This window comes from Phascolarctos cinereus, unplaced genomic scaffold (genome assembly GCF_003287225.1).
Source record: "Phascolarctos cinereus isolate Bilbo 61053 unplaced genomic scaffold, phaCin_HiC Scaffold_4;HRSCAF=312, whole genome shotgun sequence".
Taxonomy (NCBI): domain Eukaryota; kingdom Metazoa; phylum Chordata; class Mammalia; order Diprotodontia; family Phascolarctidae; genus Phascolarctos; species Phascolarctos cinereus.
The window spans coordinates 3,126,682-3,152,694 of NW_027555847.1; the positions used below are offsets into that span (position 1 = coordinate 3,126,682).

A 26,013-nucleotide genomic window follows, 5' to 3' on the forward strand; every position below is an offset into this window, starting at 1 on the left:
GAGTCGGGAGCAGGAGAGGCCGATGGGGCGGCAACGGAGTCCCGGAACTTTGGATACGGGAACTGGGGTCTCGCTGGCAGGGGAGAGGGAGAATAGCCAGCCGCGCAATCACGTGACCGGAAGTCGGAGGCACGCGGGCCGGAAGCCGGGGTCGCGCCAGGCTCGGGCAGGGAAGGCGACCATGGCGGCGAGTCTCGGAGAGCGGCGCCTCTTCGTGGGCGGTCTCGGGCCCTCGGTTACGCAGGACGATGTGTGCGCTCAGCTGGGCCGCTTCGGGGACGTGTCCTCCGTGGAACTCGTGTCTCGGGTGAACGAGCTCGGTAAGGCCGTAGGGGAGGGCGGCCCCGGATCCAGCCCCCGCGCAGGTGCCGCTGCCGAGACACTCTGGTCTTCTGGTTGTGCCACTGGGTCTCTGCGTGTCTGGCCTGCTGGCGTGTGTCCCCGGGCCCGGACCGCTCTCCCTCCCCTCCTCCCGTGAGTCCCGCCTGCTCGGGAAGCTCTCCCCCACCTTAGCTAGTTCTCTCGGCACGTGTTTGTGCACTTATTAGGCGCTTTCTGCGTGCCAGGCTGTGCAGAGAGGGGCCGCCCGTGCAAAGGCTTGGAGGCAGGAGACGGGGAGTCCTGGGGAGGAATGGAAAGGTCGCGGGCGGGGGGTGGGGAGGGGGCTGGAGGCAGCCGACCCCCGGAGCAGCTTCCCACCCCCCTCCTCAGTCTTCGTAGAGCCCAAGGCTGGGCGCCGGCCTAACCGCGTCTGTGTTCTCCCCTCAGGCAGCCCCGAGAAGACCTTCGCTTACGTCAACATCCGGCTGTCCGAGGGAGCCCTGAAGGCCTGTGAGTGTCCGGTGCTGGGGGGATCTGGGGGCCTGGGCCGAAGCGGGCAGAGCTGGGGAAGGTCCCCCCCCCCGCCGAGAGCGGGCAGGTGGGGCCGGAGGAGGGAGCCGGGCCAGCCTGGGCCTAGAGGGAGACGGGCTTTGCTCCACAGGCCTGGCGGCTCTGGACAAGAGCACGTGGAAGGGCAGCGCTCTGCGGGTCCAGCTGGCCAAGGAGAGCTTTCTGCACAGGTGAGCTGTGTGCGCACGCGCGCGTGTGTGTGTGTGTGTGTGTGTGTGTGTGTGTGTGTGTACACAGAGCCTAGGCTGGGGGGAAGGTAGTGAGAAGGGGCTTGGGGGGCTGTGCACAGGGCCTAGGCTGGGGGGGGTGCACTCTAAACACAGGGCCTGGCCGCAGGAGGCACTCAGCAAGTTTCTCTTGACCATGTGAGGGGCAGAGGCGGGGGTTGCCCTCCTAGCATGGAGCAGGCCCTCCATAGGGCTGCGGCTCTGCAGCTTCCTGTGCCTGGCTTTCCCTGCTTCAGTTTCCTTCACTCTGAGGGGGCTCCTCCAGTGGGGGGGGCAGAATAGGGGCTAGGAGGAGCACTGGGGCCTCAACTCCCAGGTGTGTGGCTTGGACTTTCTGAGTGCACGGCACCACTGTTTTGATGCTGTGTTGTTTTGAGTTGTATCTGATTCTCTGTGACCCTGTTTTGGGGGGGGGTTCTTGGCAGAGATTCTGGAGTGGCTTGTCATTTTCTTATCTAAGTCATTTTACAGATGAGGAAATTGAGGCACACAGGGTGAAATGACTTGCCCAGGGTCACACAGGTCAGATTTGAACTCACATTCTTCTGACTCCATGGTTGGTGCTCTATCCACTGCACCATCTAGTTGTCTCTGGACGCAATAACCATGTGTTAAGTGGGTGCTGTGCCTAATATCGTGTGGCCCATAAGGTTTGAATAAGAGGGGCTCCATGTTTTCAGAGCAGCAACTTCCCCCTCCCTTCAGGTGAAGGCTGAATCACACAGAAGACTGAGGTGTGAATAGAGCAAGAACAGACTGGGCCATCTCTCTGCCTGCATGTCACGCTGGCTTCCCGGCAGAGGTGGCATTCGTGTGGCTAGATGGGAGCATTCCTGGCACAGGGAGTGGTCGAGTAGAGGCTCAGAGGCAGGGCAGCATGGAGGACCTGTTGTTGAATGCCCAGCCAAGGAGATCGACTCTAAACCGCTGGAAGACTCTGGCGGATATTGTTATGGGCCTGCCCTGTGCCAGGCCTGTGTGTGATGGTGAAGTAGAGAAGCCGGGAGGAGAAAGGCAGCCCTCCTGGTGGCAGGAGTAGAAAATGAGAGAAACCCAGAAAGAACGCACCCCGGTTAGCACAAAGAGGGAAATGCAAGTCTGGGCAGTAGCATCGGGGGCTGCCGCCGCTCTGTTCACTCCCTCCTGGAAGCATGAATTGTGAACCCTCAGAATTGTAAACCTCCGGGACGTAGCGGGTGGACAGAAGGAGGGCAGGTACACATTGTGAAATCATTCACACGTAGGGGAGCGTTGGAGCTGGGGAAGTCATTGAGAAAGACAGAGAGGGGTGCTGTGCCCAGAGGCCCAGGGAGCGGAGGGCAAGCACCTCTAGGGGACAGGAGGCTTTCTGGAAGGGGGCGCTCTGTCGTGGCTCGCGTCTAGTCCAGAGGGGCTCAGGACTACCAAAGGTTTGAGGAAAGGCTCTACGGGGCCCTGGGGACCTCGGAGGGAGCGAGGCTCCAGAACTGGCAGAGTGCTGTGGCAGGACCCAGAGTGTGGGGGCCGCGGCTGCCCTTTGGGGGGAGAGGAAAGAGGAGAAATAAGGACGCAGAAAACTGGTGGGTTGTGGAGGTGGGAGGGGCCTCAGGCTCAAGATGGTGCCCATCCTCCTGCCAGGGCGGGGTAACTTTGGTCTTTTCCGTTGGTTCTGGGCTCCAGGCTGGCACAGGAGAGGCTTCAGGCCAAGGCAGAGCAGGAGCAGCAGCGCCCAGATGGCACCACGGCAGCTGCGGGGACGAAGGGAGGCCTGGAGCTCTGCATGAAGGCTGTTCCAGGAACAGAGGTCCCGGGACGCAAGGCAGGCGTGGCCCCTCGAGCCCTGGGGCCCAGCGGGGGGGCTGGGAGGGTCCCCCTTGTTCCTGGTGAAGCCCAGCGCGATGGGGCCGCCCGTCCCACCATCCACACTCAGAGGTCAGGATCTGTCACTGTTGGCTCTGCCTTCAGTGCTTGGAATCCGTGTCAGTCATTTGTGTCCTTAACATGTCGTCTTCTTTCTCTTCTAGGACTGGGTCGTGAGTAAGTTTGGGAGAGTGTTACCCATCCTGCACCTTAGAAGCCGGAACAGACGTAAAATATCCTTTCTGATTGATCCATCCGTCTATGGATTCGTGTTTATGAGGTGACACTTGCAGTGACGGTGCCCCAGGGTCTGTCACCTAGTCACCCAGCATCCTGGCTAGCACAGAATGGGAAGTCTACCTGGTGAAATGCACCTCTGGAGTTTGGGGAATGTGAGCTTAGACGATCACGGGGTTGAGATCACTGGAGGAGTGTGGAATTACAGAGGGAATAAGCTCAAGCTTGGGGTGTGATGACCCCAGGCCCGGCTGAGCGCCCACTCAGAGGAGCCTCTCTTCCTGGGCCTCCAAGGGTCTTGCCAGCTTCTGATGGTCTGTGACTGGCTTACGTCTTCCTCGGGATTTAAGAGCAGCTGATGGAAGGCTGGGAAGCCCAGGTGCCCTGTTGCAAGCTGCAGGGAGTCGTCGTAAACCTGGGCAGAAGTGGTGTTTTAGGAATGTTAAAGTCACTCAGCTAGGTGGGATGGATTCAAGAGGGAGGGGGTGTTCTCTGGAAAGATCGACAGTGTCCTTGGCAATGAGTCTGTTTCCATAATCTCCCGGTGAAATGCCATGGATGAGCTAGGAATTGCTTTGGAAAGGAAGGAATTGTAGGTAGGAGAGAGAGTTGCCCAATTCTGAGACCCTTCTTGGAACCCTCACCCAGTCTGTAGTCTCATTGAAGACCAGTCCTGATGATGGGCTGTGTTGGAGTGAGAATGTTATCTTGGGAACCCAGAATGGGCCACTTGGGGCTGCTGGACTCTGTCTTCACCCTCACCCAACCCAGAGTGATTGCTGCCAGCTACTGATGTAGGTACGTGACCTTGAGCCTTGACATGCACAAGCTATAAAGTATTAGAAGTTTAGACCAGTCACTTTTCGGATAACTAAACTCAAGGCTCCAGAGGCCAGACTCGGGGTCCAGTCTGCTGTACCACAGTTGTAAGTTCTGCAGGATTTTTGTTTGTCTGTTGAACAGTTTATGTTTTCCACCTTAACTGTTCCTAACATCTTAAAATATGATCCATCAAAATATTGCCACAACCTGAAGAAGTTTGAACAAGATGTCACAGATGCTGTCTCTATTTCTGACCTCACGTGGAAGTTGGAAGGAGGGGATGACGTGATGAGCAAGAAACGACAAGGCCAGTTTCCTGCCTTCAGAAGCTGTCCTGCTAAGAGAGTGAAGGTGGGGGGCACTCACTGCTCCCCATCCAAGACTGTGGGACGCCCTGAGCCGACATCCCCGGCCCCCCCAAACACAGCACCACAGATGGATGTGCAGAAAGCAGATTCCAGGCCAGCTGATCTTCCTACATCCGGCTTCTCTAAGCGTAAGAACAGTCACAAGCTAGAAGCAGGGTTTCTTCAGACTTCAAAATCCCCCATTGTCAGAGGCAAAAATAGCGTGTCTGATGATGGTACTGATTCTGAAGAAGAATTGAAAGCCGTGATAGCAGAAGAGAAGAAATCACAAAGCACGGCCTTCCCCGAGACAAACAGCACTGAGAAGGATTCCTTTGAAGTGGTTGGCATCGACTTCAAGCCAAAACCAGCCAGGTCAGGGCTCAGACAGAAAAGCCCCCAGGCCCCTGGCACAGGCAGTGCCATTCATCTGGCTGAAGATGACCAAGAGTATGACTTGGGAGACACAGGTGAAATCATTGCCGGGGGGAGAAATGGTGATCAGAGCAAAGACAAGCAAACAGTTTCATCAAAAAACAAATCTAAACAAAAAGAGGACTTTCTGAAAAATAGAGCAAATTGTCCATTTTCTCATCATGCTACAGAAATGAGTAAAAGGAAAAACCTCACAGGTAATGAAGGAGGGTCAATTAATTGCACAAAACGCGTCTCTAAAAAGCTGTCTAGTGTCTCACCTGAATCTGAGCATGGTGAATCTGAAGAAGACCTGGATTATGAGTCCATGATGAGTAACTGCTGTCGCCTTGACCTCACCTTGGCAGACTTAGAAAAGCTGGCAAATGAAGATGCCAAGAGCCCGGGGGGGAAATGCCAGATGTGCCGAGCAGGCTCTCCCCAAGAGACAGGACGTTGGTTCTGGCCAGAAAACTAAGAAGGCTCCCAAAAAAGGGGCTCGGTGCATCAATCCCAGCGACATTTTGGCTTCCCTCTTGGAAGGGGAAGAGAAAGTCAGTGACCAGAACCCACCGAAGAACAATATGTTGAAGTCCAAGTTTCAGGCTTTCAGAGGCGTGGGAGCGCTCTATAGAGGGGAGAAACCCAAAAAGCCCTGTAAGAACAGTGGCATTGCCACTCAGGTAAAAGAACAGAATTCATTGAGACAGGAAACATCCCTTGGCAGTTCTGCAGGAGAACAAGCCTTTGATTTGATCACTTGTTCCAGTGATGAAATGTCCCCGCCTCAAGATGGGAAGGAAGCAGATGGAGCCAAGAGTCTTCCATGTTGTCCTGGAAAACTTCCCAGGAGGCAGCCAGCCAGTGGAGACCAGCGTGGTGCTGTGCACTCACCCTCCTCCCGTTCTGAATGTGAAAATGCTTCTGTTTCTAGCCCGTCATCATCAGGTGCTAAGAAACCCTTGAGTCTTCATGCAGAGCCTTGTAGGACAGACTTGGGAAGTGATGATGGCCTTGGCACCCCAGAAATGGGAGACCCCGAGTGGGAAAGGAGTGGTTTCATCACTGTCGGGCCTTCTACAGGTCTGGAGCCCAGGCATGAGCTGGCAGTTCTGGAAACAGATTCCCAGAAACCTCTCAAGCTCTCTGTTGGGAGGGACGGTGTGCCTTCTCGTGTGCGAGGAAAGGACCCAGAGGGGTCTCGGGCAAGGGAGACTGAATGCCCACCTTCTTATGTGTCTCCAGCTGGTGCCATCAGCCCTCCTCAGAACTGTCAGGATAATCAGAAACGCTTGGCAGCCCTAGAGGAAAGGAGAAGAGAGTGGGAGCTGCAGAAGCGGCTGGTTCACAGTGCTTTGTCCAGCCTGGTGAGTGCCTCCCAGTAAACGCTGGCAGAGGCGCTTTCCCCTGAGTCAGCGTTCTCCCCGACAGCTGGGTTGGGGGGCTGAGCATACCCTCAGGTCTCTGTGGGACGAGCCGCGCTCTCACCGCATCAGCCCTCTTTGGAATCAGCACGTGGGTGAATGTTTAGTCCATGCTAGCGGGGCAGCCGAGGGACCGGCAGGCTCTCCAGGGCTCGGCACGTCTGAAGGAATTTCAAGGCTGCTGGGAACAGGGCCCGCAGAGATGATGCCCACCTGCTGGGGCAGCGTCTGGCCCGTGTCGACAGTCTGGATTCAGGGTTGTGGTGAGCCTTGGTGTTCTCTCTGACGTGTTTCGTATTTCCCCAGGACGGCCCTCCAGCAAGCAAACCAACTCACATCCTGTTCAGCTCCAGCAGTGAAGACGAAACAGAAGAAGACAGTGACAGAAGGCCTCTTCCAGGCAGCGGAGGCAGACGAGTAGGTGGCGGAGGCTCCTTTGGGGGCCCCACGTGGGCGGCAGTGATCAGCAGGCCATCCGGCAGACTCAAGCTGCTGTTCGCGGCTCCCTCACCTTCCTCCTTTCTTGAGCCTCCCTTTCCTTCATCCTCCCTTCTGGCTGGGCTGCCCCATCTTCTGTTCTCTGCACATCGGGCGGCTTCAGGTTTCTTGCTTTGACTCTTCAACACCTAATGAGAGTCTCTGTTCCATGATTCCCATCTCTGCCTCCCAGTTTCTCCAGTATGTCCCGCGCTGCTTTATGTAGCAAGGCAGAGTTGGGCTTGGAAGGAAGAAGACCCGAGTTCAAATCCTTTTTGTGCCACTTGGTTTAATGTGGTGAATTCTCTAGGCCACATGACTCATGGTTGTACACTTCATTTTCAAATAGAAGGGAAAGGATTCTTACTGTAAATTAGGATATATTTATGTGACATGAAGCATAAAACTTTGTTGCAAAAAAGGAATTGCTGTTTCCTCCTAAATGGTTGTGGGGTTTTTGTTTTGTTTTGTTCGTTAAGGATTTGGCCAGTAAAACCTCTGGGAAGCTCTTTGAGAGCAGTGAGGACGAGGAGCAGGAGACTGATGACGAGGCCCGGTTCCAAATTAAACCCCATTTTGAAGGCAGAGCTGGAAAAAAGGTTGGTTAGTGCTGAGGGCAAACGTGATTGTTAACTGTTCCCTTCTTCAGCCTGAGTGACAGCTGCGGCACATTCTGCTGGGTCAGCAAGCGCGTGTCGCAGAGAGCAGGACGTCTGTGATTCTTTTCTGGTTTGGGTGGGAAGCTCTGAGGGTGGTGAGGAGGAGTCATCTGGCTTCAAAAAGGCATCATGGTGCAGTGGGTCAAGGGCAGGGCTGGAAACCACAAAGCTCTGGGTTCGAGTTCTGCCTGTGACCCTCGACAAGTCAAACAATCCCTTGGTGCTCCGGCAACTCTCACTGGCTCTGAGTTTGAGGGATGGGGCTGACCTTCCTTAGCAGAAGTTTTCTGCTGTGGGAATCCCTCTACCAGTGAGAAATCCTAGGTCCAGGCCCCGCTCTGTCCTCCCATGGGATCTGGTTACTCATTGTCTGTATCTTCTGTTGGGCAGCTCATGAGTTTACAATCCCACTTTGGCACTGATGACCGGTTTCGAATGGACGCTCGCTTTCTGGAAAGTGAGAGTGAAGAGGAAGAGGAGGGTGAGTTTGACTATTCCTTTGGTTTTTCTGTTGACAACCAGACAATGCTAATCTTACTGGAAGAATGTCATTGATCTCCAGAAATGGCCCTGTTCGTCCTTCCTAATTTAATAACCGAGCAGAGATCCACAGCCTGGAGCACTTGGCACAGCGCATTCTTTGCATGGTACCGGGGACTCACCCCTCTCGTGTTCCACCCCTTTTTCTCATGCTTTCAGCCTATGTCGTTGGACCCCACACTGCCATCTTGAGATTTAGGACCCCATCCCCCCACCCTTCCTGCCTCTCTTTTCCTGTCTGTTCTGACTCTTGTTCCTTGGAGAGGAAAGGGATGAAGGAATGTCATGGAGAGAGAGCAGCAGCAAGCCAGGCAGAGGGTTAGATGTATGTTTGACGTGTGCATGTGGCGCAAGACGGGGCGGCTTTCACAATGGTGCCAGGATTGAGAATCTGAGTGAGTAAGACAGGCGGGGCCTCGAGCTGAGTGCTGGAAGAAACCAGGTTCACTCTGCCCCCACGAAGCATCAGGAGAGACTTTGTGGTTACAGCACGTGCCCTTGGGCAGGATGGCAGCCAGGAGTCTCCTCTGAAACATACTTTCTTTTTTTCTTTTTCTTAGTATTTTTTCCCAATTGCATGTAAAGATAGTTTTTAACATTCATCTTTTTAATTTTTTTTTAATTTAATATTTTATTTCTCCAGTTTTATGTAAAAACTTTTTTTTTTAACTTTTTTTGCTAGGCAGTGGGGTTAAGTGACTTGGGGTCCCACAGCTAGTGAGTGTTATGTGTCTGAAGCTGGCTTTGAACTCAGGTCCTCCTGACTCCAAGGCCGGTGCTCTATCCACTGCGCCACCTAGCTGCCCCTAAAAACAATTTTAGCATTTGTTTTTAAAAAATTTTTGAGTTCTAAATTCTCCCCCTTCCTTTCCCCATCATTGAAAAAGCAAGCAATTTGATATAGGTTTATATGTGTGCAGTCATGCAAAATATATTTCCATGTTAGTCATGTTATGGAAAAACCAGAGACCAAAAAAAACTCAAGAAAAATAAAGAAAAGGTCTGCTTCAATCTGCATTCAGACTTCATCAGTTCTTTCTGTGGGGATGGAGAGCATTTTTTTACCATTAGCCCTTTGGAGTTGTCTTAGATCATTGTGTTACCAAGAATAGCTAAGTCATTCATAGTTGATTATCATACAGTATTGCTGTTAATGCATCAATAAATATAAATGTAATGCAAAACATAAACAGATATAAATCTTCTGAGGTTTTTCTGCACCCGTCCTGCTCATTATTTCTTATAGCACAACAGTATTCCATTACATTCATATACCACAGCTTGCTTGGGCATCCTCTCAATTTCTAGTTCTTTGCCACCACAGAAAGAGCTGCCGTTAATATTTTTGTGCACGTGGGTCCTTTTCCCGTTTGTGTGATCTCTTTGGGACACAGCCCTAGAAGCGCTGTTGCTGGGCCAAAGAGTGCACAGTTTTGTAGCATAGTTTGGGCATAGCTCCAAATTGCTCTCCAGAGTGGTTGGATCAGTTCACAACTCCACCAGCAGTGCGTTAGTGTCCCAGTTCCACATCCTTTGCAGTGTTGGTCGTTTTCCTTTCCTGTCATATCAGACAATCTGACAGACGTGAGGTGGCGCCTCAGAGTTGTTTTAATCGGCATCTCTCCTACCAGTGACTTAGAGCATCTTTGAGGACCGCAGATGACTTTGATTTCTTTGTGCACTGCCTGTTCACGTCCTTTGAGCGTTTACCAATTGGGGAATGACTTGTGTTCTCAGGCATTTGGCCCCATTCTCTCTGTGTCTGGGAAATGATGCCTTTCTCGCCCTGGCCGTGACAGTTGTGAGCCCTCCCTCCCAGCACCATCCTGAGGCCCAGGAGGCTTTTAGGCCCTCGTCCCCCTGGGTGGCACAGCGGCTGGCCTTTGGGGGAAATCATTATTGAGCCGAGGATTGATTCCATTCTTCACATACGATAACAATCAAAATCTCAACTTTTTTCATGCATCATTTAGTTTTTAAAAAACATTTTAAACGTGCCCTTGGTTCAGCATTATTAGTTCTTCCTTGGGCCTCTAGGTGGCGCATTGCACAAAAACCCAAGTTCAAATTCCACCCAACACTGGCTGGGTGACCCTGGGCAAGTCACTTCACCCTGTTTGCCTCAGTCTCCTCATCTGTAGAAGTAGCTGCAGAGGGAAGTGGCCAACTACTCCAGTACCTCTGCCAAGAAAACTCTAAATGGGGCCAAAGAGTCGGACACAGCTGAAATGACTGAACAGCTAAGCGAGTTCTCAGCGCTGGCCGCCTTTTTGTCCCCTTTGTAATAAAGGAAGCTTGTCCATCTTACGGAGAAGGGAGTGGGCCCAGTGCAGGTGAAGGCAAGCTCGGTCTACAGCCGCAGCCTGGGGCTCAGATGATGTGGCTCCTTGTTCCCCCGCGTGGCTTCAGGGCACCCTGGACCCTGGCATCATCATATATGACACGAGAAGGGGTGGGATGCACGGCCCCTCAGGTCCCACCCCCCAGTCTGAGTCTCTAAGCTTCAGCAGCAGCAGCCTTTACTGTGCGTCCGCTGTGTGCCAGACCCTGGGCTGGGTGGGGAGAAAACATGCCAACGACACAGGACAGATCGGAGATAGTCTCAGGAGGGAGGTGTGAGTGTTGGGGACAGGTGGTGCTGGAGAGGCCTTGGGCAGAAGGTGGACTTTGAGTGGCCTTGAAGGAAGCCAGGGATGGTGGAGGGAGATGGATGCAGCCATGAGGGCTGAGGCCAGGTTCTGTACTGGCCTAAAGGGGGCTCTGTCCCCCATGAGCCCTCATGGTCTCATACAAAGGATAGTTTCTAACATTTCAGACTCTACTTTACCTTCAAGAGATAAAAAAAGCAGAGACAGCCGAGAAAGAGGAGCTCATTGCTGAGAAAAAGAAAAATATGGAGGTGATTAAAAACATCCTGCACGTCAGCCATCAGGCTCTGAAACTGAGCAAAGAGGAAACGGCTGCAAAGCAGTTCAGGTGCGTGCTCTCCGTTGGGTCAGCCAGGCCCTTCAGAGCCAGCGAGGGCCTCGTCCGTCACGGGCACTAGCCTGGGTGGTGGACGAGGCCGCGGGCAGGCACAGAGGGTCCGTGGGCGACAGGAGGGCCCCTGAGACCCCAATCCTGCCCTGCCTGGGTACTGGGAAGCTGCCTCTCCAGGGCTTCTGCTGACCCCTCTGCTCTTGACCATAGGAACATCGTACGCTATGACCCGACGAGATTGGACCATGCCGCGTTTGAAAGAAAAGTCGACCCTGAGGAAAAGGAAAGGTAAGTGCCTCACTGTCCTCGTCATTCCCTCGCACACACCCACACCCTCCTTCCCAGGGGGAGTGGACATAGAGTGTGACGAGAGGCTGTGTGGTCATCTCAGTTCTCAATTTGGGACCTTAGGGTGCATCCCCTAAGTTTTCGTGACTGCAGCCCCTCAAAACAAGTGATCTTAACTATGAAAGAGCTTTCAGATTTCTTACTATTCTAGCAAATGCCTGTTGATTGATTGGTAATATTAATTAAGAAGCATTTATTGAGCATCCCCTAGGTACTAGTTAATGGGGGGGATGCAAAGATTAAAATTCTCTCTAATGATGAAGACGAGGCTTTCGCTATATGCACACCCTGCCCTTCCTCTCCCAGGCATTTTTTCTGCGTGTATGCATGCATGTGTGCATACAGAGAGAAAGACAAAGCCCTGAATAACAAGGTTGGGAGGGTGGCATGAGAGAAGGCTTCACCTCGGAGGGATGGGGCGTGCTGTGGAGTGGGGGTCAGCAGAAGGTGGCCCTGTGGGGCAGGGGGAGTCCAGTGCTGGCACAGAGGGGAGATGGATTGTTACAGGGAAAGAACCAGGAGACGGTCCCAGTTGCCATGTGTGAGGGGGTAGGCGGGAAGGTACATTGGAGCATCTGTGAAAGGAGCTGCTGGCATCGATTGAATGGAGGGGCTGGGGTTCAGCCACAAGGCACAGGATGGACTGGAGAGGCAGGGTCAGATGGGAAATGTCAGGGCTGTGTGGGGTGGGGGCTGGGGTGCTGTGCCAGGTGGTGCCAAGGCCAGACTGGAGGGCCGTGTCTTGGTAGCTTGGTCAGAAGCAGTTTGGAGCAGGCGAATGTCCAGCCCGCGATGGGTGGGAGCATAAGGGACGGGACGCTCAGTGGTGGGAGTTGGCTGCGTGGACTCCGGGTCACTCTTCCCTTGGGGGTGTGACTCGCCTCCTGCTTCTCCAGTTTGTCCATCTCTTTGCTGTAGCAGCTTCATTTCATGTCCCTTGTCTACGGCCTAACGCCATAGCCCCTGGGGCTCCGTATTGCCTTTGGGAGCACATACAAAACACCTTGTTTGGCATTCAGAGCCCTTCAGAACTGGCCCCTCCTGCCTTGCCAGTCTCCTTACACTCCCCCCCAGCCCAGGGGCCTTCTCCAGTCCTGATCCTTTTCTACCACTGGACCCAGATGGCTCTGGAGGAGAGAGTGAGGCAGGTGACTGCCCAGCTTCACTTCAGTCCAGCTCACTTGCGTGTCATGGCGTACCCTCCCTGATGTCATGGTCCTCTTTGAGGACAAAGGACAGACCACAGCACGCCAGCCTCTGGGCTGTGCGCCCCTCGGCTTGAGCATCTCCCATACCTGCAGTCCTCTGCCTCCTGACCACCTGGCACCTTTTACAGGAAGCCGTCCCCAGCCCCTCCATCCTGTTCACCATCTCCTGCTCATCCTGTATGTGGCTGGTTTGTACATATCTGTCTGCGTGTTGTCTCCTCTTAGAGGGTGAGCTCTTTGAGGGCAGGGACCGTCTTCTACCTCTTCTTGTCTGCACAGTGCTTGGCACAGTGCCCAGTGCTCAGTAGGTGCTTAATAAAGCCTGCTGACCAACATAGAGAAAGTAGAGGAACAGTCTGGTAGCAGTGAGCGACACTGGAGGCCACGTTCTGTGGCCCACGGTCCTGCACCTCCTTTTTCAGAGAACTTGTGGTGAAGAGTGTGTCCACATAAGGTGGACTGCCACTTCCCTTTCCTGCCTCTCAGACCCTTGTCTCTGTTCTTCACGACAGCAAAGCCAAACGCAGAAAGAAAAGAGAAGAGGCCGAGAAGCTTCCCGAAGTGTCCAGAGACCTGTATCACAGCATTGCCGCCGATCTCAAGGAGAGATTCAGGGCTACAGAGCCGGCCCCGGGCGCGGGAGCTGCCGGCCCTTGGAATGAGACTCCTGAGGAGACAGAGATGGCCACGGCCACGGCCCCAGGAGCACCCGACCCCCCGGGAGGCCTCGGCGAGTTCACCTTCTCCTTCTTTGGCCCGGACGTCGGTGAGGTCAAGCAAGGTAAAGAGGGGCCGTGGGGCTGTTCCCCGGCCCCAGCAGCAGCCCGCTGGCTATCAAGACAGAGCGCTGGCCTGGAGGCAGGAAATCCGGCAGTCCAGCAGTCCTGCTACTGGGTCACCCTGGGCAGGTCATCACAAATTAAGTGTCATTGTAGCACCTGGTGAGGCTGTGCTCGATAGGTGCTCTGTGCCTGGTGTGTAGTAGGCGCCGTAGAAATGGACCGAGCCCCTGCCCTCTGCAGACAAAGGCGGCCCGGGTCATGACACCTGGGGGCCTCTTAGAGCTGAGGTTTGACGGGCCAGCCGGCAGGCCCCTGGGCCTCGAGGCTCCCTCTGTGCTTAGGCCCCATGGGCCCTGAGTAGTGACTGGAGTTGGGGCTTCACAGCCTTGAGCAGGTTCATTCCTAACACTCGCTCGACTGGGGGTGTCCTTTGTCCCCCAAGTCCCATGAAGCCGTCTCCTCCGTCTGCTTTGTCATTTCTGGTTTTTAGCTTGGGGGGGGCGGTCTTTCACCCCATGCCATGTGTTCTCGAGCCCATGTTGGGGGGGGGCTGAGGCCTTTGGGTCAGCCTTCTGAGAGGACCCCAAGGCTTTAGGGGGGCTCAGGCCCAAGGAGCTCACTCCTTTTTCTGCCAGGAAGAGTGCAAGGAGGTTTTGGGTCATGGGGTGGATGTCTTACAGCCACAAGGGAGAAGCAGAGGAGAGAGCTCAGACACCTTGGAAGTTAGGCTTGGCCCTGCCGGTGCTGGCTCCCTGTGGCCCTTGTCTAAGGCCCCCCAGCTGACCTTTCCAGAGGCGCCCTGCAGGCCTCTTCTGTAAGCCGGAAAGGAGGGTGTGAGAGCTGTGCCAGGGAGCAGAGGCAGGGTCACCCCCTAATGCCCACTCTGAGGTGCACGCTCTGCCTAAGGAAGGGACTCTGTCTTGATGCTGGGAAGATTCCGGGGTGGGATCCCCACTAGCCATGGCGGGGGGGAAGGAGGTGTTCCCTGGCCGAGGTCACACGGCCAGCAAAGGGCCAGTGCTCTGGCCTTGGGTCTGCTGCTTGTCACCTCCGGCCCCCAGCTGAGGTCCCCAGGGCAATGTCTGCAATGCGGATCGTAGGTGGCTCTTCCCTCAGCCTCTCGGGGGCTTCCTCTTTTTAAACTAGACACCTCCAGGAAAGCCCGTGAGCCTGGCATGAGCAGCTGCTTCCCTGGTCAGGAAGGGATTATTGTTTTATGCCAGGCTTCCCGTTGAGAGAGCTTGGAAATAGGGGAGCAAGTCCAGGCAAAATCAGCAGCCTTGGTGGGAGCCCTGAGTCTGCTGCTTGGCTGCCCTCCCTTCTGTGGGCCCCTGACTCCCTTCTCTCCGTGTGTAGACCCGTACAGGACTGAAGCCAGGCTTCCTGGGCACATGGCCTGGCAGCAGGACCCTCGTTTCCAGGACAGTAGCTCGGAGGAGGACGAGGAGGAGCCCAAGCCTGTGGTTGGGAGCCAAGAAGTGGCCAGGCCAGAGTAAGCCAGGCTCGAGAGTCATCTGTGGGCCCCGGGAGGTGAGGGGGAGGGGGTGGTTCTAGAGCATTGAGTGAAATGCCCACAGCTGGGAGGGGGCCCCTCATGCTCTGTGGTCATGGACATGACCAGAGCTCTCTAGGCTTGTTGGCAGTGGAAGAGCTGGGGAGTCACTGGGGCAGGGGGCAGCTGACCTCCTGCAGAGGTCCTGAGCCATGGAGGGAGTGTCCTTGCTGTCTGGCCCTCCCCAGACCAGCCGTGGGCCTCTGGGCCAATCACGGATCCTCTCGGGCTTCCTTTGAGAGCTCTTTGATCTGCTTGGAGGAGGGTGAGGTGTGTGGGGGTGTCCCACTTGTGTCTGTGTCCATAGAGGAAATGCTCTGTGACTACCGATCAGGCCTGTGGGATGCTGGAACCCCCGCTCCACCGCAGAACATCATTGGGCCTCCTTATACACACACAGGCCTGCGTGTCCTGAGCCAAGGTCACTTGTGGTGCATTGTCTATCTAGCCTTGTCCAGCACTTTGTGGCTGACGCCCCTTTGGTTTACTGATGAAAGCTGGGAACTTTGACAGAAATCAGAGGTGCCTCCCTGATCCAGGCCACCGCTGGCCTGGTGCTTTCACCTCCTTGGTGACAAGTCAGTCTGTCCCTTTATATCGGATCCTCCCACCCTCCCTCCCAGTGAATGGGGAGGCCTGGGGCCAGAGGAAGAGGAGGAGCACAGCAGGAAGACAGAGACCCCAGCTCTTGTGCCGTGGAGGCTGGGCCAGCCGGCTCTGTCGTCCCCAAAGCGCTCGGCCTTGGCCTGCCTGGTGAAGCAAGACCTTGGGGGAATGATACTCAGACCCTGCCAGGCTACCAGTGCTGGACTATCCCTGCTCACTTGCATTGGAAAGTAAATGCTTCTCTCTGTGTTTCTCCAGGGAAGCACAACCATTGGAAAAACCAGCCAGGAGATTTTTCTTTTTCTCCGAGAATGATGAAAGATTACGTGGTAAGGCTGGTTTTGGTTTTTATTTTAATTGGCAAAATATGTCTAGTCTAGGCTCTGAGAGGTTACAGCGCTGCACCCTTAGGGGCCCTGGCTAGAAGGCTGGCTTGGTGTTCTGGAGTCAGCCCCTGAGGGCAGGGTGGGGCACAGCCGGCCACCCTCAGGCCTCAGGGCAGGCAGTGGGCATGAGGGCAGGGTCACTCTTTTTCAGCTGGGGGATTTCTGTTAATACTCTACAATGAGAGCAGCCTGTCTTGGAGGAGCCTGGGGAGCTTGGAGGGCTCTCTGGCCTGACCGCCCACCAAGGAGGAAGCCTGCCTGACCCGAGGCAGGAAGTCCCTCTCCCCGCCCGGGTCTCCAGGCAGCCCCAGCAAGGGGGAGGTGTCCTGTCACCTTTCGCGCCACACCTCGTCCAGCTGCTGCACAGCCTGCTCTGGACTGATCCCTCCCTTGACCTGCTTATCCCTGATGCTCACCTGCTCTTCCCCTCCTGTTTCCTTGTTAGGTCAGTGATTTCTGTACCCAGCTCTGTGTGTGTGTGTGTGTGTGTGTGTGTGTGTGTGTGTGTGCGTGCGTGCGTGCGTGCGTGCGTGCGTGCGTGTGCCTACGTGTGTATGTTTTTGCATTGCACACAAATGTGTGCATGTGAGTGGTGAGTGTGCGAGGTGGGTGTGTGCATGTGTATACATGTGTGGCGTATGAGTGCACGTCTGCATGTCTAGTGTCTGTGTGTGTGCATGGGATCATCCCTCCTTTGAGCAGTTCAGAAGAGAGGGAGCTTTGAGTGTCAGTGCCTTCCCCCAGCATGCATGCGTGTGCGTGCGCTCTCGCGCGCTCTCTCTCTCTCTCTCTCTCTCTCTCTCTCTCTCTCTCTCTCTCTCTCTCTCCCCCTCCCTTCCTCCCTCCCTCCCTCTCTCTCTCCCTCTCTCTCTGTGTGTTTTCTTCCACACCCTTTCAAGTCCTGGAGAGCCTGCAGAGCCACCCCTAGGTCCTGTGTGTGGGGCCCCTGAGTTGTCTCTCTGTGCTAGAACTAAGCGGTTACCCCTTCTGGCCCGTCCCCTCAAGTTGACCCTTCCCACTCTTCTCAGCTTCCCCCTTAGCATCCCTCCTCGGCCCTGGCTCTGTCCTTGCTGCGCAGCAGGTCTGTTTCCTCTGCAGGACTAGGCTGTGTTTGGGCTACTTTCTCTTGGCGGGGTGACCCTGCCTGGAACTGCTCCCTCCTCAAGCCTGTCATCCTTGCCCTGGGCCCTGGAGGCACGAGAAGGGGAGGTGCTCCCTGGGTGGCCAGTCTTTGTGACGGCAGTTTTGCCCCGAGGTTCTTCACCTCTCCTAACTGTAACCCTGAATGCATGACGGTTCTCATACCCTGAGAGCTGTGTTTCTTTTTTTTTAAATTTTATTAGTTTATTTTAATTTATCAGCAATCACTTCCATATGCTTTTGAGTTGAAAATTTTTCTCCCCCTTCCTCCCCACCACCTTCCGCAAGATGGCACACAATCTGATATAGGTTATACATTTACATTCCTATTAAACATATTTTCACATTAGTGAAGTTGTAAGTAAAAATTAAAACCAATAGGAGGAACCATCAGAAAGAGGAAACAAAACTCAACAGAAGAGAAAAAAATGATAGCGATTCAACTTCCGTATTTCTTTCTTTGGATGTGGACAGCATTTCCCATCACGAGGCCTCTGGAGATGTCTTAGATCATTGTAATGCTGAGAAGGGTTCAGTTTAACAGTATTAGTCATTGCATAACATGGCTGTTATTGTGTACAAAGTCCTCTTGGTTCTGCTCACTTCACTCAGCATCAGACCATACAAGTCTTTCCAGATTTTTCTGAAGTCAGCCTGTTCATCATTTCTTATAGCACAATAGTATTCCATTACATTCATATACCACAACTTGCTCAGCCATTCCCCAGTTGATGGGCATCCTCTCAATTTCCAATTCTTTGCCACCACAAAAAGAGCTGCTATGAATATTTTTGTACATGTGGGTCCTTTTCCCATTTGTTTGATCTCTTTGGGATACAGCCCTAGAAGTGCTATTGCTGAATCAAAGGGTATGCATATTTTTGTAGCCCTTTGGGCATAGTTCCAAACTGTTCTCCAAAATGGTTGGATCATTTCACAACTCCACCAACAATGCATTAGTGTTCCAGTTTTCCCACATCTTCTCCAGCATTTATCATTTTCCTGTTTTGTCATGTTGGCCAATCTGATAGGTGTGATGTGGTACCTCAGAGTTGTTTTGATTTGCATTTCTCTAATCAATAACTATTTAGAGCATTTTTTCATATGACTATAGATGGTTTTAATTTCTTCATCTGAGACCTGTCTGTTCATATCCTTTGACCATTTATCAATTGGGGAATGGCATGTATTCTTATAAACTTGTCTTAATTTTCTATGTATTTTAGAAATAAGGCCTTTATCAGACACTGGTTGTAAAAATTCTTTCCCAATTTTCTACCTTCCTTCTAATCTTAGTTGCATTGGCTTTGTTTGTGCAAAATCTTTTCAATTTAATGTCATCAAAATGATCCATTTTGCTTTTCATAATGCTCTCTATTTCCTGTTTGATCGTGAAGTCTTCTGTTCTCCATAGATCTGATAGGTAAACTCTTCCTTGTTCTCCTAGTTTGCTTACAAATATCAGCCTTTATATCTAAGTCCTGAACCCATTTTGACTTTATTTTGGTATATGGTGTGAGATTTGGGTCTATGCCTAGTTTCTGCCATACTCTTTTCCAGTTTTCCCAGCAGTTTTTTTCTTTTTCTTTTTGGGCTTTTTTTTTTTTAAGCAATGGGGGTTAAGAGACTTGCCCAAGGTCAACCCAGCAGTTTTTTTTTCAAAGAGTGGGTTCTTATCCCAGAAGCTGGGGTCTTTGGGTTTATCAAATAATAGATCACTATAGTCATTGACTACTGTGTCTTGCATATTTAACCTATTCCACTGATCCACCACTCTATTTCTTAGCCAGTACCAAGCAGTTTTGATGACTGCTACTTTATAATACAATTTAAGATCTGGAATTGCTAGGCCACCTTCCCCTGTATTTCTTTTCATTAGTTCCTTTGATATTCTGGACCTTCTGTTCTTCCAAATGAATCTTGTTATTATTTTTCTAGCTCTGTAAAATAATTTTTTGGTAGTTTGGTTGGTATGGCACTGAATAAGTAAATTAGCTTAGGTAGGATTGACATGTTTATTATATTAGCTCGGCCTACCCATGAGCAACTGATGTTTTTCCAGTTATTTAGATCTGATTTTATTTGTGTGAAAAGTGTTTTGTAATTGTGTTCATACAGTTCCTGGGTTTGTTTCAGTAGGTAGACTCCTAAATATTTTATAATGTCTACAGTAAGTTTAATTGGGATTTCTCTTTCTATCTCTTGCTGCTGGGCTTTGTTGTAATGTAATAGAAATGCTGATGATTTATGTGGGTTTATTTTATAGCCTGCAACTTTGCTAAAGTTGTTTATTATTTCAAGTAGTTTTTTACTTGATTCTCTAGGATTCTCTAAGTATATCATCATGTCATCTGCAAAGAGTGATAGCTTTGTTTCTTCTTTGCCTATTCTAATACCTTCAATTTCTTTTTCTTCTCTTATTGCTAAAGCCAGTGTTTCCAGTACAATATGGAATGACAGTGGTGATAATGGACATCCTTGTTTCACCCCCGATCTTATTGGAAATGCTTCTAGCCTGTCCCCATTACATATGATGCTTGCTGAAGGTTTTAGATAGATGCTATTTATTATTTTAAGGAAGACTCCATTTATACCTATGCTTTCCAGTGTTTTTAATAGGAATGGGGATTGTATTTGGTCAAGCTTTTTCTTCATCTATTGAGATGATCATGTGGTTTCTGTTGGTTTTGGTGTTGGAGAGCTGCGTTTCTGAAAACATTTCGGTGCTCCGCGGTGGGGAAGCCAGACATCGGGAGAGCACTGCCCCTAGAGAGGGGATTGGGAGGGGTGCCGTATTTCACTGTGGCCGAAGAAAAGAAACGAAAGTGAAGCAGCACCGTGTTGCCCTCAGAGTCAGTGAAAGTTGTGGCAGAATCCACGGGCATTGCTCAAATGCCTGAAGAGACCTGCTAGCTGTTAACAGATGAAGTCAGCCATCGTATTAAGGAGATTGCACAGGATGCCCTGAAATTTATGAAAATGGGGAAGCAGCAGAAGCTCACAACAAGTGACATAGACTGTGCCCTGAAGTTGAAGAATGTTGAACCTGTGTATGGGTTTCATGCCCAGGAATTCATCCCATGCCGGTTTGCCTCTGGTGGGGGCCGGGAACTTTATTTCTGTGAGGAGAAAGAGGTTGATCTGAGTGACATCATTAACACTCCCCTACCCGTGTCCCCCCTGATGTCTGCCTCAAAGCTCGTTGGCTGAGAATTGAGGGCTTTTTAGCCAGCTATCCCAGAGAACCCACCTCCAGCCCCAAAGAGCGGCAAAAGGCTGAAGCAACAGAGCTCTTGAAATATGCAAAGGCAGGACAGGAAGAGGATGGACCACTGAAAGGCAGAGGTCAAGGAGCTGTATCAGCAGACGGGAAAGGGAAAGAAAAGAAAGCTCCACCCCTTCTGGAGGATGCCCCACTGAGACTGAAGCCTCAGAGTATCCGTGAGTTATTTGTGGAGCAGCAGCTGTACTATAAGGAGATAACTGAGGCCTGTGTAGGGTCATGTGAGGCCAAGAGAGTGGAAGCTCTCTAGAGCATTGCTGCAGACCCTGGACTTTATCAGATGCTGCCAAGGTTTAGCACTTCCATTTCTGAGGGGGTACATGTGAATGTTGTTCAGAACAGTTTGGCCCTGCTTATCTACCTAATGCGAATGGTGAAGGCTCTGATGGATAATCCGACACTGTACCTGGAGAAACGTGTACACAAGTTGATTCCTGCTGTGGTGACTTGTATTGTGACCCAACAGCTGTGTCTTTGACCAGATGTCAATAATCACTGGGCACTCAGGGATTGTGCAGCTCGCCTGGTAGCTCAGATCTGCAGACATTTTAGTCTGACTACCATCAACATGCAGTCCCGGATCACAAAGCCCTTCACCAAGAGCTGGGTAGATGCGAAGACACCCTGGACTGCCCGTTACGGCTCTATCCATAGCCTGGCAGAACTTGGACACGATGTCATTAAAACGATTCTCCCAAGGCTTCAGCAGGAAGGTGAGCGGATTCAAAGTGTCCTAGATGGCCCTGTGTTGGGCAGCATTGACCGGATTGGAGCCGCTCATGTGCAGAGCCTCCTTTTGAAACATTGTGCCCCAGTGCTGGCAAAGCTGCGGCCGCCACCAGATAAGCAGGATGCTTCTCGGACAGACTTTGGTTCCCTAGGACCTCTTCTGTGCTCTCACGTGGTCAAGACCCGGGCACAGGCTGCCCTACAAGCCCAGCAGGTTTACAGGACCACACTGACCATCACACAGCCCCTGCCTGCACTGACACTCTCCCAGGCCCTCGAACCACTGGGCTGCTGAAGGTTCCTGGCTCCATTGCATTACCTGTTCAGACGCTGGCGTCTGCAAGGGCTGCAGCGCTCCCCCAGCCTTCCGCACCTCCAACCAAGTTCATAGTCACGTCATCTTCCTCTGGGTGCCTCGTTTTCACAGCAGGTCCTGTCTCTTAGCACAGCAGCCCCTGGCTCTGGCTCTTCCACCATCTGGGGTGGGCAAGGGAGGGCCAGCTTCCAACGCTTCTCCAGCTCCTCCTCCATCGTCGTCTTCCCCTTCTCCCCTTGGGGGTGGCTCCCTTTCTGGAGCAAAACAGGATATTGGGGATAGTCCCCCTCCAGCTCCTGGTACTGCTAAGGCCAATGGTTCACATCCCTCTAGTTCCAGCTCTCCTCAGCCTACCCTCTGAAAGCTTCATACAAAGGCTCCTACAAAATGGTATTCTCACATTCAAATACAAATTCTCATTGATGTTATTACATTTTGGTTTGGGGTGAGGAGTAGTCACCTCTCCCCGTCAGCTGTCTTCAGATATGTCCCACTGTACAGACTCCTCCCCAAAAATAAAACAGTTCAGTGTGTAATCACAGATCTACCAGAGTTCTTTTAAAGTCCAAGAAAGAGGACTAGAGCCAGATTCTTATTACCCTGCCAGGACCTATGCATCCAACTCTGTCTCTGCTGGTGACAATGGTGGTAGAAACATTCCATCATTCTTCCTTTGCAGAGGCAGGTTGACATAGCACTCCCACTTTGGGTCTCAGATCCGGATGACATAAGTATCGCTGTGGCTTAGGTGTCTCACCAACGTATGTGGGGAATTGTTGCCAGGAGTTCCAGGGGCTGTGAGCTGAAGAAACTGAACCTGGAGTCCTGAGCAAGTGTACCGAGGCAGCTCGAATGAGAGGCTTGCAGGACCTAAGCCCAGAGGAGGGGCTGGGCTTGGGGGTCAGGAAGTCCAGGGACATCCATCTGGGAAGAAGAAAGTGTGGGTAGAGGGTGAGCTTTGGATCTTGAATGGGGAGAAAGCTATGTAGTTCTGAAACTGCATCAGTATCTTACCTGCCTGAACCATGGGCCCACTGCACAGAGGGAAAGAGCCGGAAGGGGAGTGGGGAAGGTCATCAGAGAGTTGATACCGTATTACAGTCAACTGTAAACACGGAAACATGCCAGCCTGGGCCCTTCTCATCTCCCCTCGAATCTCCCCACACTTCCTTATTGTAGAGCACTGGTCCACCTCAGTCTGACCTCACCTTGAGATGGCTGCAGCCTAAGGATTCGATGGGATTCAGACTCATCCAGTCGAACAGAACCATGAAATGAAATTTTGTCCACTCGTACCCCTGGCCCATACCCTGAAAGAAAAGAGAACCCCCCCTCCCCAACCTTTGATAATAAACACCATGCTTAACCAATACCTTAAAAAAAAAAGTTTCAGTGCTCACTTCATCAGATTGATGAGCTGTGGCTGGGTTTGTGCCCAGGCTGTGCTTGGCACAGAAGCTTTGCTCCTGGGTGTTTGGGGTCATCCCCTTCCCCGGCAGCCTTTTCTGGTGGGACTCTCCCTGTTGGCTCATCGGTCCTGCCTCCTTCTTCCCATCGGACCTTAGGCTAAGGCCAGGCTCACCAGACACGTGGCTCTACCACTGCTGCAGGAGTGGGTGAGCCCTTGAGCCTCCATCTCCAGCTTCACCCCCCCCCAGCCTGCTCTCATCCTTCTCCCAGCCTGGCCTCCTGCTGTGGCCTTGGTGTCCTCAGGCCAGCCGTGACCCTGCGCACCACTACTTCAGCTACATGCCATCCTCCACTCTTGGCTCCCTTTCCCAGGCCCAGGGCTGTCCAGTCACCTCCTCCATCATGAGTTACTGGGGAAATTGGCTAAGTGGTGAACACTGGGCACACCCCCGGGCTCCTCTCCTGCTTTCCCTGCTCCTCAGACTCCTTTGCTGTGTCCTAACCGGTTTCTTTGTTTCCATGCATCCCCCACACTGCTGCAGCAAGGGTCTGACCTTCCCCCTGGCCCTGAGATCCCTGGCATTGAAAGCCCTGGGCAGCCCCACTCCTCCCTCCCGTGGGGGAGCTGTCTGCCCTGGCTTTGGGTCGAGGGCCTGACCATCCTGTGAGGACCTGCTGTGTCCTCCAGATCACGGAGGCTCATCCCCCAGGGTTCCCTCTGCAGCCTGGAGCCTTGGTCAGTGCCTACATGCTGCTCACAGAGCCTTTGTGCCTAATCACTTCTCGTGGTGGGAGCAGAGACTCGCCTTGGTGCGTGGCACTGTGAGAGGTCCTCGTTGAAGGACGTAGGGTCAGAAGGAGGAGAGAAACTAAGGCATCAAGTGACTTGATGTTCAAACTCACAGCAGCTATGTGTCCAAGAAAGGGTTGGAGCCCAGCTCTCCTGCCTTGAGGTCTAGAGAGAGCTGGAGGGTCTCTCATGGGGAGTGTGAGAGGATAAGCAGGAACCTGTGTGGTCACCAGAGAGGGGAGGACCAGTTTTATGGGGGTAATCTTGCCAACTTTCTTTTCTGGAAACATTTGTCTCTATTTTCTCTTCAGTGGGTCCTGGGTCATTCTGGCAAGCCTCAGGAAGCCAGTGCAGCAGCGAAGACTGGGAATCCAGAACTGTGACTCTGCTGCAGGTGAATGAGGGCAGTGGTCCCCCAGGGGAGGAGGGAGAGCCCTGGGTGGGTGTGGCCGTGGGGGAGGGGAGCCTGTGCGTCCCCACTGGGAGGAGGCAGAGCCCCTGGTGCTGTTTCCTTGGGGTGGAGGTAAACCCAGAGCTGCCTGGTGGGTGTGGGGCCCTGGGCCCACAAGCTGTGTGCTCTTATTTCTCTAGGATTGCCGGAAGAAACACAAAGCAGCCAGGAGGAAAGCCAAGCCCTAGAGATGACAGTGACCAGTCAGGGGCCAGGGGCCCTTCCTTTGAGGCTTCAGGAAGAGGTGGCCTGAGGGCCCACTCTAAAACCAGGAGCCCTGCCTTGGACAGGGGCTGGCTGGGAAGGGGCGGAGGCCTCTCTGTGAGGCTCCTGGGGGCATCTGGGTGTCTAGACTGCCCGCCAGGGTCCCTGAAGGCGTGGGTTAACATTCTCTGTGTTTCTTGTGTTGTCTGTTTTGTTAAATATTACCCAGTTGCATTCATTTAGGTATGAAGCCTCCAAAGAGCTTGACCCTGAATATGCCCCAGGGGTGTGAGGACCCTGCCAGGCCATACTGCAGAGAAGGGGCTGCCATGGTCCTCAGACTCACCTGGCCAAGGCAGCTTTTGGCAGAAAGAGCTACCTGCTGCTTTCTCTCCACTGGCTTTAGGAAACCTTTTGAGTGAATGTAATATCAGCTTCATTGCTATAAAAGAGGAAAAACCATTTATTTTTTAAAAGAAGCCCAAAGTGATCCTAGGTCACTGCCATTTATTAGGACTGACACTCTGACGAGCCCTTCCCCATTACTGTTTTCAGTGCTGGTGTAAATAAGAGGGCTTCATTCATTTATGACTGTACAAAAGTGATTTGTCTCCTATTTTGACATTTATTTTCAGAAATATAAACAGAACAATCTTTTTCCTTTTTTACTGTGTTTATCTATATTGAGTAGGTCACTGACCTACACGGTGCTGAGATAGGTCAGCAAGAGCCTGGGGCTCTGCTTCTACTGAGGGGCTTTGGGTGGTGGGAGGAGAGAGGAACATTGGCTACACCAGCCCTCTTGAGCCTAGATGGGAGATCCCTGAGGCATGAATGAAAGGCCAGATGCATCAGCCAGCCAGAGGTATGGGTGAGGAGAGCACAGAAGCCACAGGTCCAGAACTTCTCTTTCAACAGAATTGATTTCTTCTGTGGGCATATATGTTTGACTTCAGGCACATGGGGATCAGTGGCAGAAGGTTAGGGACCCTGGGCCCAGAACCTGTTCTGACCCACTTGGGGATTTGCAGCAATTGGCCAGGGGAGCCAGCCTGTCACGAGGATGTGAAGGGGAAACTGGGAGAGACCTGGAGTAGGGGCCTGGCTGCGGGATCTGCACACTGGGTGTGGGTGAAGGATGGTCTGTGGGCCTGCCAGGAGAGCTGCCCTGCTTCTGGGATGCTGACCAGTGGCTTGACCCCTTAAGAGGTAAAGTCCATGAGAGCAGAGGAAGCAGAGATGCCCACTCTGGGCTGAGAGCTTGCAACGTCCCAGCAGTCTTGACCTCAAGGCATGGATGTTCCAGCAGGGAAGGCAGCCCAGCCTCTGAGGCCCCATCCCATGCACAGGGTGGTCTGGATGTGCCACAGCAGGCCAGGTGCTGACCAATCAAACGCCTTCAGACCCATCAGGAGCTCTGGGTCAGGTCTGCTAGGCGGTCCTGGGTCTGTGGTGGGCAGGGGCTGCCCAGGGATGGGGGAGATGACCAGACTGGAGGGGGAAACCCTGTCAGCAGGTCCTTGACTTCAGACCCCACTGGGAAGCTCAGTGGTTAGGGCCTACAGACCGCAGGCAGGGGGACCCACACTAATTAGCGGGGTGGCCCTGGGGACGTCACTGCCCCGGGCCTGCCTCAGCTTCCTCAACTGTAAACTGAGGATAACAGCACTACCCCCCCAGGGATGTTGGGAGGACCAGATCAGGTCCTGTTTGTAAAGCGCTTTGCACCCTTAAAAGCGCTACCTAAACGCCAGCCATGATTATCGAAGCCACTAATTTCTTAGAAAGGGAAGCTGAGGCCAGAGAGGGCGAGGGGCCACCCGGGAGGATCGGCTTCCTCAGCCTCCCCAGGTCAGGGGCCCCAGGAGGACGCTGCCGGGCTGTTCCCGCCCCCTGGCGTGCCCCACCTCCGGCGTCCGCCCCGTCGCCAGGACACCGCCCCGCCAATCGGC

General features: G+C 52.9%; 1 protein-coding gene and 1 pseudogene across 1 annotated transcript; both read left to right on the forward strand.

The window, feature by feature from the left end:
* The first annotated feature begins 7 nt into the window (after positions 1-7).
* On the forward strand, positions 8-24,726 carry NOL8 (nucleolar protein 8). Its single transcript, XM_020964356.2, is given in 17 exon segments — positions 8-320; positions 769-831; positions 983-1,061; positions 2,778-2,916; positions 3,122-3,190; positions 4,188-5,180; positions 5,182-6,144; positions 6,508-6,618; positions 7,158-7,277; positions 7,728-7,818; positions 10,712-10,853; positions 11,067-11,144; positions 12,925-13,193; positions 14,551-14,686; positions 15,611-15,681; positions 23,718-23,800; positions 23,998-24,726. Coding segments are annotated over 17 exon segments (3,753 nt in total). The 5' UTR covers positions 8-22; the 3' UTR covers positions 24,046-24,726.
* On the forward strand, positions 16,484-22,576 carry LOC144456715 (transcription initiation factor TFIID subunit 6 pseudogene; annotated as a pseudogene).
* Positions 24,727-26,013: the final 1,287 nt, after the last annotated feature.